The following is a 10,988-nucleotide window of genomic DNA, read 5'->3' as shown; positions in this document are numbered from 1 at the left end:
AAAACAGTGTTGCAGTTCTTTGGGTGGAGTACTGGTACCATGTTAGTTTAGCTCTTCACATGAGAAGAAAAAGATCCAGCTGCAGAACTTGGGGAACTGGTTTCATAGAACTCATCCTTTAAAGGGTATCTGAGATTCATTCCAAATCTGTGGTTCTATGACTCTATGAATAGCAATGTGTTAGTCGCTCAGCAGTGTCTGACTCTTTGCAACCCCATGGACTGTAGCCTGCCAGGCTCCTCCATCCATGGAATTTTCCAGGCAAGAGTACTGCAGTGGGTCTCCATTTCCTTCTCCAGGGGATCTTCCCAACTTAGGGATCTAACCCGGGTCTCCCGCATTGCAGGCAGACACTTTACCCTCTGGGCCTCCATGGGAGGCCATTCGGAATCAGGTGGGTGAAACAATAATGATGTTCTTCACCCCCCTTGCTGGTCTCAAGTAACAGAGAGAGTCCAGCTGATAGGCTGACGTGGCGACTCAATCGTTTTAACAGAGATTCTGATGAAATCTCCCACATCCATTACCACAAAGGACCTAATTTCCATTCACCGAGTTGGAAAGCTCAAACCTCACCCAGGAGGTCTAATGTGTGCATATGGGAGAATGTGAGTATGTCAAGTACAAAGAGAGAAAGTATTGCTTAGCTAACCTTGTGCCTTTTAAAAACTTTTGCCTGGCTAATATTTATGCATTTTCTCAATTGTTAATAATGTTGCCTAGAAAATATTTTAAACTGATTAAATACCTTTTCCTAGCTCCATCCTGTCCACCCTCTTTCCAGAGGGTGAAGGTGCTCATGATTTTGTTTTTCCACTTACTTGTTAGGTGACTTTCAGTGAATTATTTAGACCTTCTGAGTTCCATTTTTACTTCTCTGAAAACTTGATAATAATATTTGTATGGATTTTAAAGCATGAAATTTAAACTTTAGAAATATGTGAACATTGTGAAAATAAAGCATGGAATAAGTTAGATACACCACAAATATTAATTTCATTTCTTTCTAATAAGCCTAAGAAATATGCTTTAAAATGTGCAATAGTATCCAATTATTGGCCTCACAGAACTAATTTTATAGAAAAGGTATATAGATAATATCAGCTTCACAATAAGCTAAATTCAACTTAATGCACTTTCTCTGTTACAGACAACACATTATTGCTCAAAAGAAAAATCCTTGGAATATATAGCTGGAATTTTTCAAACAAAATTGCAGGTTATAGAAGTTGACACACAAAAAATTAATGCTTAGAATTGTTTTAGCTATCTTCTTGCAATGAGACAGTTAATGATATATGACTGATCAATATAACCCTTTTTTTTCTTGAGTTCTTCTAAGTTTATTTATGTCCTCTATTGTAACACTGGGTTTGTTGGTGTTGTTTAGGGGCTTAGTCCTGTCTGACCCCATGGACAGACCCAAGCCCACCAAGAACGCCACAGTCCATGGAATTTCCGAGGCAGGAATACTGGAATGGGTTGCCATTTCTTTCTCCAGGGGATCTTTCTGACCCTGGGATCAACCAGCATTTCCTGCACTGCAGACAGATTCTTTACTGCTGAACTACTGGTGAAGACCAATGTAAAACAGAGGTCTTTCTAAAATTTTCTTAAAACATTATGCTACGAATTACTTTACAATTGTATTAGTTACTTCAAAGAAGATTGTTGTGTTTTTAAACTGTTCTCTGACAAAAATGAGGCATTTACACTAATGTGATCACGGAGATCAAATTAATTTTCAAAAGTCTCATAATTTTCAAAAAGTCACATATTTATCTTAAAAGGGAAAATCTTACAAGGTGGCAACTTAAAGTATCTGATTCTAAGAATTCCTATAAACATAAGAAAATGAAAAATTTGGATGGAAAAAATCATATAAAAAAGCTACAAAGCTGATACAATCACAAAATGAAATAGACAAGGAATTGAGTAGATCCTCATTTTCTAGAAGCCTGCATCAGGAAATGATAAGGAAACATATGTTAAACCAGGCCTTTGGGAGAATGCAACTTAGCATAACTTTCAGTTTTGGAAAAAAAAAAAATTGCTATCATGCAATGACAGTGAAAAATGATTACTTTGTGATATCTTTAGTATACATTTATTTTTTTCATCTTCTTTTATGTTTTTTGGCAATAAGCTATAGAATACTATTCCCAAGTAAGGTTTTGGATGAATTCCTAAATTAAATCCACAAAATAAGAAACAGGCAGAATATTACTGATTGGTTCCAGACCTGAAGAGCATAAAATGAGTCTGCTTAACATAAGCAAACTGGAAATGTTGATACTTATCACTTGTATCAAAGTATAAATGAAGCATTTTAATATTTTAGAAACTAATGTAAGTTTCTCTTTTGGCCAAAAATTAAGTTGATCCAAGTAAGTATAAATTTCAAGAGTAATGAGCAAAAAGGATTCAATTCTTCTGAGTCTTCTCATTTACATTTTCCTGAAATGGTTTATTCAGTTGATGATTTACGTGACCTTTAGAGGAACATGATAGCTGGCTGAGAGAACTGCATTTAATTGTTGTCACAGCTATAGAAGCAAAGGGCTTTGTAAGAGAAACATTCTCACTGTAGATGCCTCATTTGCAGCAGGACTCCATTTGGGGTTAAAAGCTAGGTTATTTGGGCGGGTTTAGCACGCATCTCTCTGTTACTCCATAGGGAGTGAGCTGGGCTGGCCTTGCTCACCGAGTCCACCTGCACCTCGTTAGAGAGTGTTTGCATGCCACACCACAAGATCCCCACAATGACATAACTCCATTCAGAGACTGGCGTGACTGGGCTGGGTTTCCCCCCACCCCCCCCACCTCAGCTCTTGTATCACTAAGAATCTGGCAGCCAGTTCCGTCTGACAGAGTTTACAGCATATATTGGTGGATTCTTGTCCATAGTGCATCTGCTTTAAGAATTAACGAAAGCAGGGTCGAGACAGTAAGGTAAGTGCTGTTTTAACTATAGCACTGGGGATGCTGATGGTTTGGGACAGTGTTTATTGTAATGAGAACAGAAAAAAAAAATTCCAGAGCAACTTTGCCAATTGCTATTCAACAGCAAATCCAGTTTTGAGCATTTACTTTCACATCTTGCAGAATATACTTTCCATGATTTATGAATTTGAGATACATTTTATATAGTCTATAATGCCCTACTTAGCAAAGGATGTTATAAAAAGTTTCAAGATTTCACTAGAAAGTAGACACAGTGAAACAGTATGGCATTTAAAATGTTTGCTATTTTATGCTAAATAGTTCTATATGTTAGTTTTGTTAGAACTTAATTTGGAACAAAGGAAGCCATTTCAATCAATATTCAAAATATTTTGCAACTGGTATGTTGTTATAATTTGTTATGATTTGCTGTAAACACTTCATGCTGTTATAAAACCTGAACAAAAGGATTACTTAATTCTATTTTGTTAATTTTAAAGATTTGGGTTGTGGATGTATGTCTTAAGAAACAGGAACATGTTTTAAAGAAATTCTGGGAAACATGATTTACTCTTTGGAAAAGAGCCTTTTCTTCATAGCCACAGGTATTTGAAAAAAACTAGGGGAAAGTAAAGTGTGTTTTTGCTTCATAATGGAGTCATTATATGGTTACAAACTCTCTTTGAATTCAGAGCCCTTGTTTTGACTCTGCCAAAAAATATGGAAGCATTTTTCATTACTATTCAATACTCACATTATAGTTCCCATGTCTATTTTAGTGTATACTGAATTAAAATAATTTGGACTTATTAATAAAGTAAGACAAATCTTTACAACATTAATATACTGTAATTTATAAAGAATCCTACAATTACATTAGCACTATGTAATTGTTCTCATGGCCAAGTCCTGTCAACTAAATTTAATGACTCCATCACAATCTTAGGGAATAATTTACTAAGAGTCTGGCTACATGTTACATTATGTCTGTTATGAGAGTGATCCTAACAATCTTTTCGAGTGTTTCATCTGCTAAAATTAAGTATTTTATAATTCCAAGTTAAAGCAAAGATGTTTAAAATTCCTGAGAGCAGAAAATCCTGCTTGTCCTAAACTACCTAGATCCAAAAGCTTGTACCTTGTTTCTCACAGGAAGAGATTTTATTTTATGGTATCCATTGAAATGTGGATGCTGCCTCACAGAAACAATTTCCCTCCCAGAGTGACCAATTGCTCAGCTATAACTCTTCATTCTACAAAAGCCCAGCTCTTATATCCGATTTTCCTTTACCTACATTGCTGACCCTTTACTTCCCAAGCAATTGAAATGTGCTTCACTGATCCTTAGCAATAGGTACATGTGAAGATCACTGATACAAATTGTTTTCAGTGTATATTCCCAAACTGATCCTTTCCTACATGGCTCTTAATGCTCAGTGTTTAATGCAGGCCTTCCTTAGTTCCCACTCTCTTCCATCTTCATTCAGTGCGAGTGCTAAAACCCAGATAAGCAAACCCTACCTTCTCAAATTTTAACATGAAGAAGGCAGACAAAGTGTGAGTGACTGAGAGAAAGAAAAGCTTTCATTCAAAACTTTGAAAAGAATATCATTCTCTACCAGTTAGATCTCTTTCTAGGTTTAAAGCTGTCTAGATTTCGTGACATTTCCTTGATTAACAAACAATAATTTTACGGAAACTAATATACTGAATACTAATTTTCAAACAGAGTTTTGTAATGTGCTTAAAAGTATAGAATGTTAGATAAAAGTTGACATAATATGCACACACCCCCACTTAAGAAGTCTGTTTCCTCTCTTCAGAGTCAACAATAAAGATAGTTCTAAAAGAATTTTCCACCCTCCCCAGCACCCTACCACTACTACCACCATCACCGCCCCCCAACCACCCCCAGCAGACACACATAAGAACAATGTTCTTCCAGACAAAATCACAGATTGCCCATGTTCTCAGGAAGGATCTTTTTAATGAGATATTTTAATGCTGTTGGATGCTGGGGTAGAGGGTCCAGTTTACAACTGTCTTCTTCCTTTTGTTTCTTCTGGTTTTGAAGGTATTCTGAAGCTGCGTTCTAACATGGTGGTTAAAGGGCCCCTCCCAGAACCTCTTGCAGGAATCCATGTAATTAAGAAAAGGACCTGGAGAGAGGTTGACTGGAACAATTAGGCCTAGCTCGCCCAGAAGGGGGCGCCAGTGTATGCAATCTGTCCTGGAATCTGTTCCCTTCCCCACACATTGTAAATTTACATCCTTATCCTAATACTTCAAAGCAAATTAACAGACATCATTAGTGCAGTAAAAAAGCACTCTAAAATAATAAAATTTGCATTGTCGAATGCATTTTCTTTCTTCTTAGTATACTTTTCCTGAAAGAATACTATTTTATAATACATATTTTCACTTTATTTAGGATTCAAAGCATTTGCCAAAATGAATCTAGGTGTGTTTCCTCTCCTCTTGGCATTAATTGGCGGTGCCAGCAGCACCTATCCTGATTACTATGATTATTACGATTTCCCCCAATCAATATATGGGAGGTCATCACCAAACTGTGCACCAGAATGTAACTGCCCTGAAAGCTATCCCACAGCCATGTACTGCGATGAGCTGAAACTGAAGAGCGTGCCAATGGTGCCTCCTGGAATCAAGTACCTTTACCTTAGGAATAACCAGATTGACCACATTGATGAGAAGGCCTTTGAAAACGTAACTGATCTGCAGTGGCTCATTCTCGACCACAACCTTCTAGAAAATTCCAAGATAAAAGGAAGGGTTTTCTCTAAACTGAAGCAACTGAAGAAGCTGCACATAAATTACAACAATCTGACAGAATCTGTGGGCCCACTTCCCAAGTCTCTGGTGGACCTGCAGCTCACTCACAACAAGATCTCTAAGCTTGGCTCCTTTGATGGACTGGTTAACCTGACCTTTATCCACCTTCAGCACAATCAGCTGAAAGAGGATGCTGTTTCAGCTGCTTTGAAAGGTCTGAAGTCACTCGAATACCTCGACTTGAGCTTCAATCAGATAACCAAACTACCTTCTGGTCTCCCAGTGTCTCTTCTAACTCTTTACTTAGACAACAACAAGATTAGCAACATCCCTGACGAGTATTTCAAGCGTTTCAGTGCATTGCAGTATCTGCGTTTGTCTCATAATGAACTGGCTGATAGTGGAGTCCCTGGAAATTCTTTTAATGTATCATCTTTGTTGGAGCTGGATCTCTCCTATAATAAGCTGAAAAGCATACCGACGGTCAATGAAAACCTTGAAAACTATTACCTGGAGGTCAATGAACTTGAAAGTAAGTAGAAAACTGTGCCCATGATTGATTGATACTTCCTCAAGGTTTTAAATGCCTAAGTTGTGTGACACAAATATTAAATTGGCTCCAGTTAAAAAAAAAAAAGCCAACAAAATATTTCTCTACAATATAGAATTCTAGCTTAGCTGTTTATCCATTATCTGGCTTTTCTTTGGAGTGCCCAGATAAGAAATCATTAAGGTCATATAGAATTTAAACACTCATTTCTTCAGATTTAATATTCTGGGCTAATTATTTCTGCTGTGTTAACCCTTGATTTTCATCTGTTATTGTTTGCCTCCTTCATGATTTCAATTTGTATGTGCGTTCGTTTCTTGACAAGACATAGCTAAGGGGGAAGCCAAGACCAGAGGGAACACAGACATCAGAGACTGTGACATCTCTCTCCTGCTTGTCCCCAGAGCAGCCTGCGTACACTCGTGGTCTCCTCTGACATCTTTACTTGGGGCTCAACATGTTGCTGTACTTTCATGACCACCATCTATCTCTGTTTTCCCTGGTGTGGTTGGGGTGTGTAGTCTTCACAGTGTTCTTAGGAGGACTGTGAGAAAGTTTAAGGAGGACTATGATAAGTGTTTGGAATATAGTTTACTAGAATTACAGAGCCCCTTCTTCTTATATACAACGCTTCACCTCATTTGATTTTCCCATCATTTCTCCTTCCTTTCTCTTACTTCTGTAGTTTGTTTTTCATTGATCTGCTGGGTAGGAGTTTGACCTGATCCACTCGGGCTGTTTATGTACTCTCCTGACCTCCTGGCACATATTTCAATTTAAGCTATGAAGATTTAGATTGTAAATTGACTATTCACCAATATTAACCTTATTTTTTAATGGAAGTTGGCAGAAGAAAAAACCTATAATTCACAGATGAAATTTTTAAAATGAAAACTCAGGTGGGAAACACTGATTCACACAGCAAATAATTCTATGTGCAAAATAATCTATTGGAATTGAACATGTGTATATTATAAAACTTGGTCCCCTTGTCCTGCTGGCTAAGGATATTGACACTCCTATCAGAAAAAATTGCATTGTGCCTTATTAATATGCTACTTTATAAGTCTGCAACAGTTTCATGTAACTCCTAGTAGAGTTGGGGTGTTCTCATGAAGGAAATCATGACTGCCAGCTCTGCAATGCCACATCTTCTTTCTTGCATCTGGAAAGCTTGCCTGTCATGCAATACAGTCAAGCTATTAGAGCTAAACCCTTAGAGTTGTTTCCAGGGGAAAATTCACTATGTGGCAATATATGGTCCCACATTATAAACTTTTGTGGTCAGGAAAAAGGATACTCAGACAAGCCAAAATGCTAATGGAATTTAAGATGGTTGAGGGCTGAAGAAACCCATTAGATTTGGTGGGTGGAGGTTAGCAGGAGAAAGACTACTTCCTACTCTGAGACAAGAAAGGAGAAAGATATAAATGCAAGGGCATTCGAAGGTGGAAAAATTCGTTTTCATTGTATGAGTAAAAAACAAAGAGCCAGTGTAGGAGATGTGACAGATGGACCAAGAGAGAAATGCCAGCAGCCTCTCAGTGCCAAGCTGAGACTGAAATTCCAGTGCCCAGCACGTTTAGTCATTTGCAAGTGAATAGTTACGTTTTCTCCCTTCCTTATCTTTGACACTTAGGTATACACATTTCAGGGATTCTTGTCATGTGACTTTGCCTGTGTGTCTTCAACTTAGTTTATCTTGCTGCATAATATTTACACATACCAGTTGCCCACATTGGAAGATAAAGAGAGTTCCTTAATGCTTTTCTTATATTAGGAAATGTACAGTCAAAAATGATTTCTTATTTTTCAAACTTGCAACTTTAAGCATTAGACTAGTCACAGATCCTCCTAGTATAAAGCAATTTAGAAAAGAGGGGAAAAAAGGACACCAATAACTTCAGTACATAGTAATGTGCTAGCACTGTGTGAAGTGCTCTACATACCGTAGTTGATGAAACCTTCATGCCACACAGTGTGATAGATATGCTATACTTAGAATGGGATAAATGTTTCAGAAGGTAAATGGCAGAAACAGAAAACTAATATAGGCCTAGACCCTTGTTTTTTACATTGTTCCATACTTTCTCAGAGGCAGTACTGGAAGCAAAATCCCTGGCATTTGACAGATGAGTAATTTAAGACAACATCTTAGAGGGAAAGACTGCAGTGTGTTTGGAGTTCAGCTGAAGTCCTTGTTAGCTAGAGTTGAAAAATGAAAGAAAAATAACAAGATAAAGGGCCAGCATAAGGTTACTCTGAAATAGATTTGTGCCACCATAGGCAGTTTCAATGTACATACACGGGTCACGCTATCTAGCAACCATCTTGGTGCCCATTAAAGACTAACTCAGATGTTCATTTGTAGCAACTCTTTGACCCCAGCAGAAAAGGACATGGACTGAGATGGTGGATATTCCATGATTTGGTTTTTGCTTTGGAGTTTTGAATCTTTGTCATGAAGTATGGTTGTTGGAAAACTCTCTAGAGTTCATCTATTTAACTCTTTTTAAGATGCAAAAACTCAAAATCCTTACTCTGCTGAGACTGTTCATGTTACAGCACCCCATCTTAGATTTCCTCAGGCTCGACTTAATATTTCAAAATAATGCTTAGATAACATGATAGGCTCACTGCATGCCTTTCTATAATAAAGTATTTCTAAATCAAGAACTCAAATAATACTAAAAAAGATGTTTCATTAAGAACTTAAGTTCTGTTCCTTCAAACATTAATTGAATCTTCTGACTTAACCATAGGTATTCTTTACTAAATATTATTGGGCTTTGGAAGTCTGAAATATTCCTTTAATAGTTCTAAATTCAAAGATACATCAAATAAGTGGGAAGAAGTGCTATTGGATATTATTATAGTCTTAAAGATTTTCCCTTTTTTTTAAAGGATGGTTTCAAGCTCATGTATTGAAAGAAATGATTGAAATGTTTCACTCTAATTTTCCAGAGTTTGATGTGAAGAGCTTCTGTAAGATCCTGGGACCCCTATCCTACTCCAAGATCAAACATTTGCGTTTGGATGGCAATCACATCACCCAAACTAGTCTGCCACCTGATATGTATGAATGTCTACGTGTCGCGAATGAGATCACTGTTAATTAATGTCTACTGAGTCCAATTACATTGAGGTGTAGCCTGGAACAGCAGTTTATGGTTATGTTTATTTGTGTGTCAGTTTTTATAGTATTCATTTTTTGTTGCTGTTTATTACTTTCATAAATTTCTAATTCTAAGGGAAAATGTTTTGTAAACATTTTACTACTTTTTTAAAAGAGAAGATGAAAGGCAGGCCTATTTCATCAGAAGCACAGACACACACACACACACACACACACACCTTGACAAGAAACTTAATGCTTTATTTGTAAATTTAGTGTTTTTTACATCTCTACTGTCAAATGATGTGAAAGGCTTTTTACTGGTTTCATGAAAGTCAGTCAAGTTTTAAAATTTCTAAATCTTAACTTAATGTGCCAAAAAGCATGGATTGCATGCATATGGATGTCTACAGTCCTGAAGTAAATTATCTCAGTGCTCAAATGTTCACATTTCAATGTTCAAATTTGTTTAGCTGAAAAAATAGATGGTAAATTTTGAGACCAATGATTCTTCAAAATACTAGACAAAATTTGTGAAACTACATATACTTACAGCAGTATTTTTAGTGTTAAGAATATATATATACTTACCTAATGAAACTTTTCTTTTCTAGAATTATGTTTCACCCTAAGTCATGTGTATGTTTCTTTTTGATTATTTGCATGTTATGTTTAACAAGCCAATAGCAAAATAAAACATAGCAAATGGCATCACTGTGTTTGATTTCTTGTGAAATTCATATCTCTCCAGTAAAAATAGATAAAATGATAGATTAGAATTTAAAAAATCTCTAGCCTGAAATATTTTGCTTATGTTAAATAGAATTTTTCATTAATTAGATTATCTGCTTAGAGCATCCACTTGTAAAGAGTCTTTAAATACATCTTACAATATGTACTTGAAAGTGTACAAATCCCAGGTGTGTCCTATAATACAACTCAGTTCTGACACCATGTGCCTAAAGATGGGGTCAGATTGTCCAGGCTAAAGGTTCAGTCCTACAGGACTGCCTTCCCTCCCCACTCATATGCCAATTGAAAGCCCAAGTTGTTACATCTTCTGACCAACTGGCTATAAATCAGAGGTTCCCAAGACCCTCTTCTAGACTTGAGGAATATGCTAGAGTGGCTCACAGAACAGGAAAGCTCTTTACTCACTAGATTATTCATTTAATATAAAATGGTACAATTCAGGAACAGCTAGATAGAAGAGGTGCAAGGCAAGGTATGGGGACAGGGTGCTAAGCTTTCATGCCTTCTCCAAGCATAGGCCTCTCTCTCCAAATTTCCACAGGTTCACCAATCAGAAAGCTGTTCCTATTTTGTCCTTTTGGGTTTTTAGGCAGGCTTCATTTCATAGTCACTGGGCATTGGCAGTTGAACTCAGTCTCTAGCACCTCTGCCTTCCCAGGAGGTGAGGGGGAAGGACTGAAAGTTCAGACTCTCTCAGGATGTTTTTGGGTCTCTTAGCAACCAGTTCCTCCTTCCCCCCACTTAGGTTACCTAAGTGCTTTCCAAAATCACTTATTAACATAACAAAAGATAACTTTATGTATTACTGTGATTTATACACAGTAATACTCTATT

General features: G+C 36.9%; 1 protein-coding gene across 2 annotated transcripts; it reads left to right on the top strand.

Moving 5' to 3' along the window:
* Positions 511-10,112, top strand: LUM (lumican). 2 transcript variants are annotated; one of them, XM_018047618.1, is made up of 3 exons: positions 511-608; positions 5,375-6,268; positions 9,251-10,112. In XM_018047618.1, the coding sequence occupies exons 2-3, from the start codon at positions 5,395-5,397 to the stop codon at positions 9,403-9,405; spliced, it is 1,029 nt and encodes a 342-aa protein (XP_017903107.1). In that variant the 5' UTR covers positions 511-608; positions 5,375-5,394; the 3' UTR covers positions 9,406-10,112. The 2 variants fall into 2 exon arrangements, with proteins under 2 accessions (XP_017903107.1, XP_005679869.1); XM_005679812.3 differs by lacking the exon at positions 511-608 and adding an exon at positions 2,634-2,952.

This window comes from Capra hircus, chromosome 5 (genome assembly GCF_001704415.2).
Source record: "Capra hircus breed San Clemente chromosome 5, ASM170441v1, whole genome shotgun sequence".
Classification (NCBI taxonomy): Eukaryota; Metazoa; Chordata; class Mammalia; order Artiodactyla; family Bovidae; genus Capra; species Capra hircus.
Note: the sequence above shows the minus strand (reverse complement) of the source record. Positions and strands in the feature narration are given on the sequence as shown.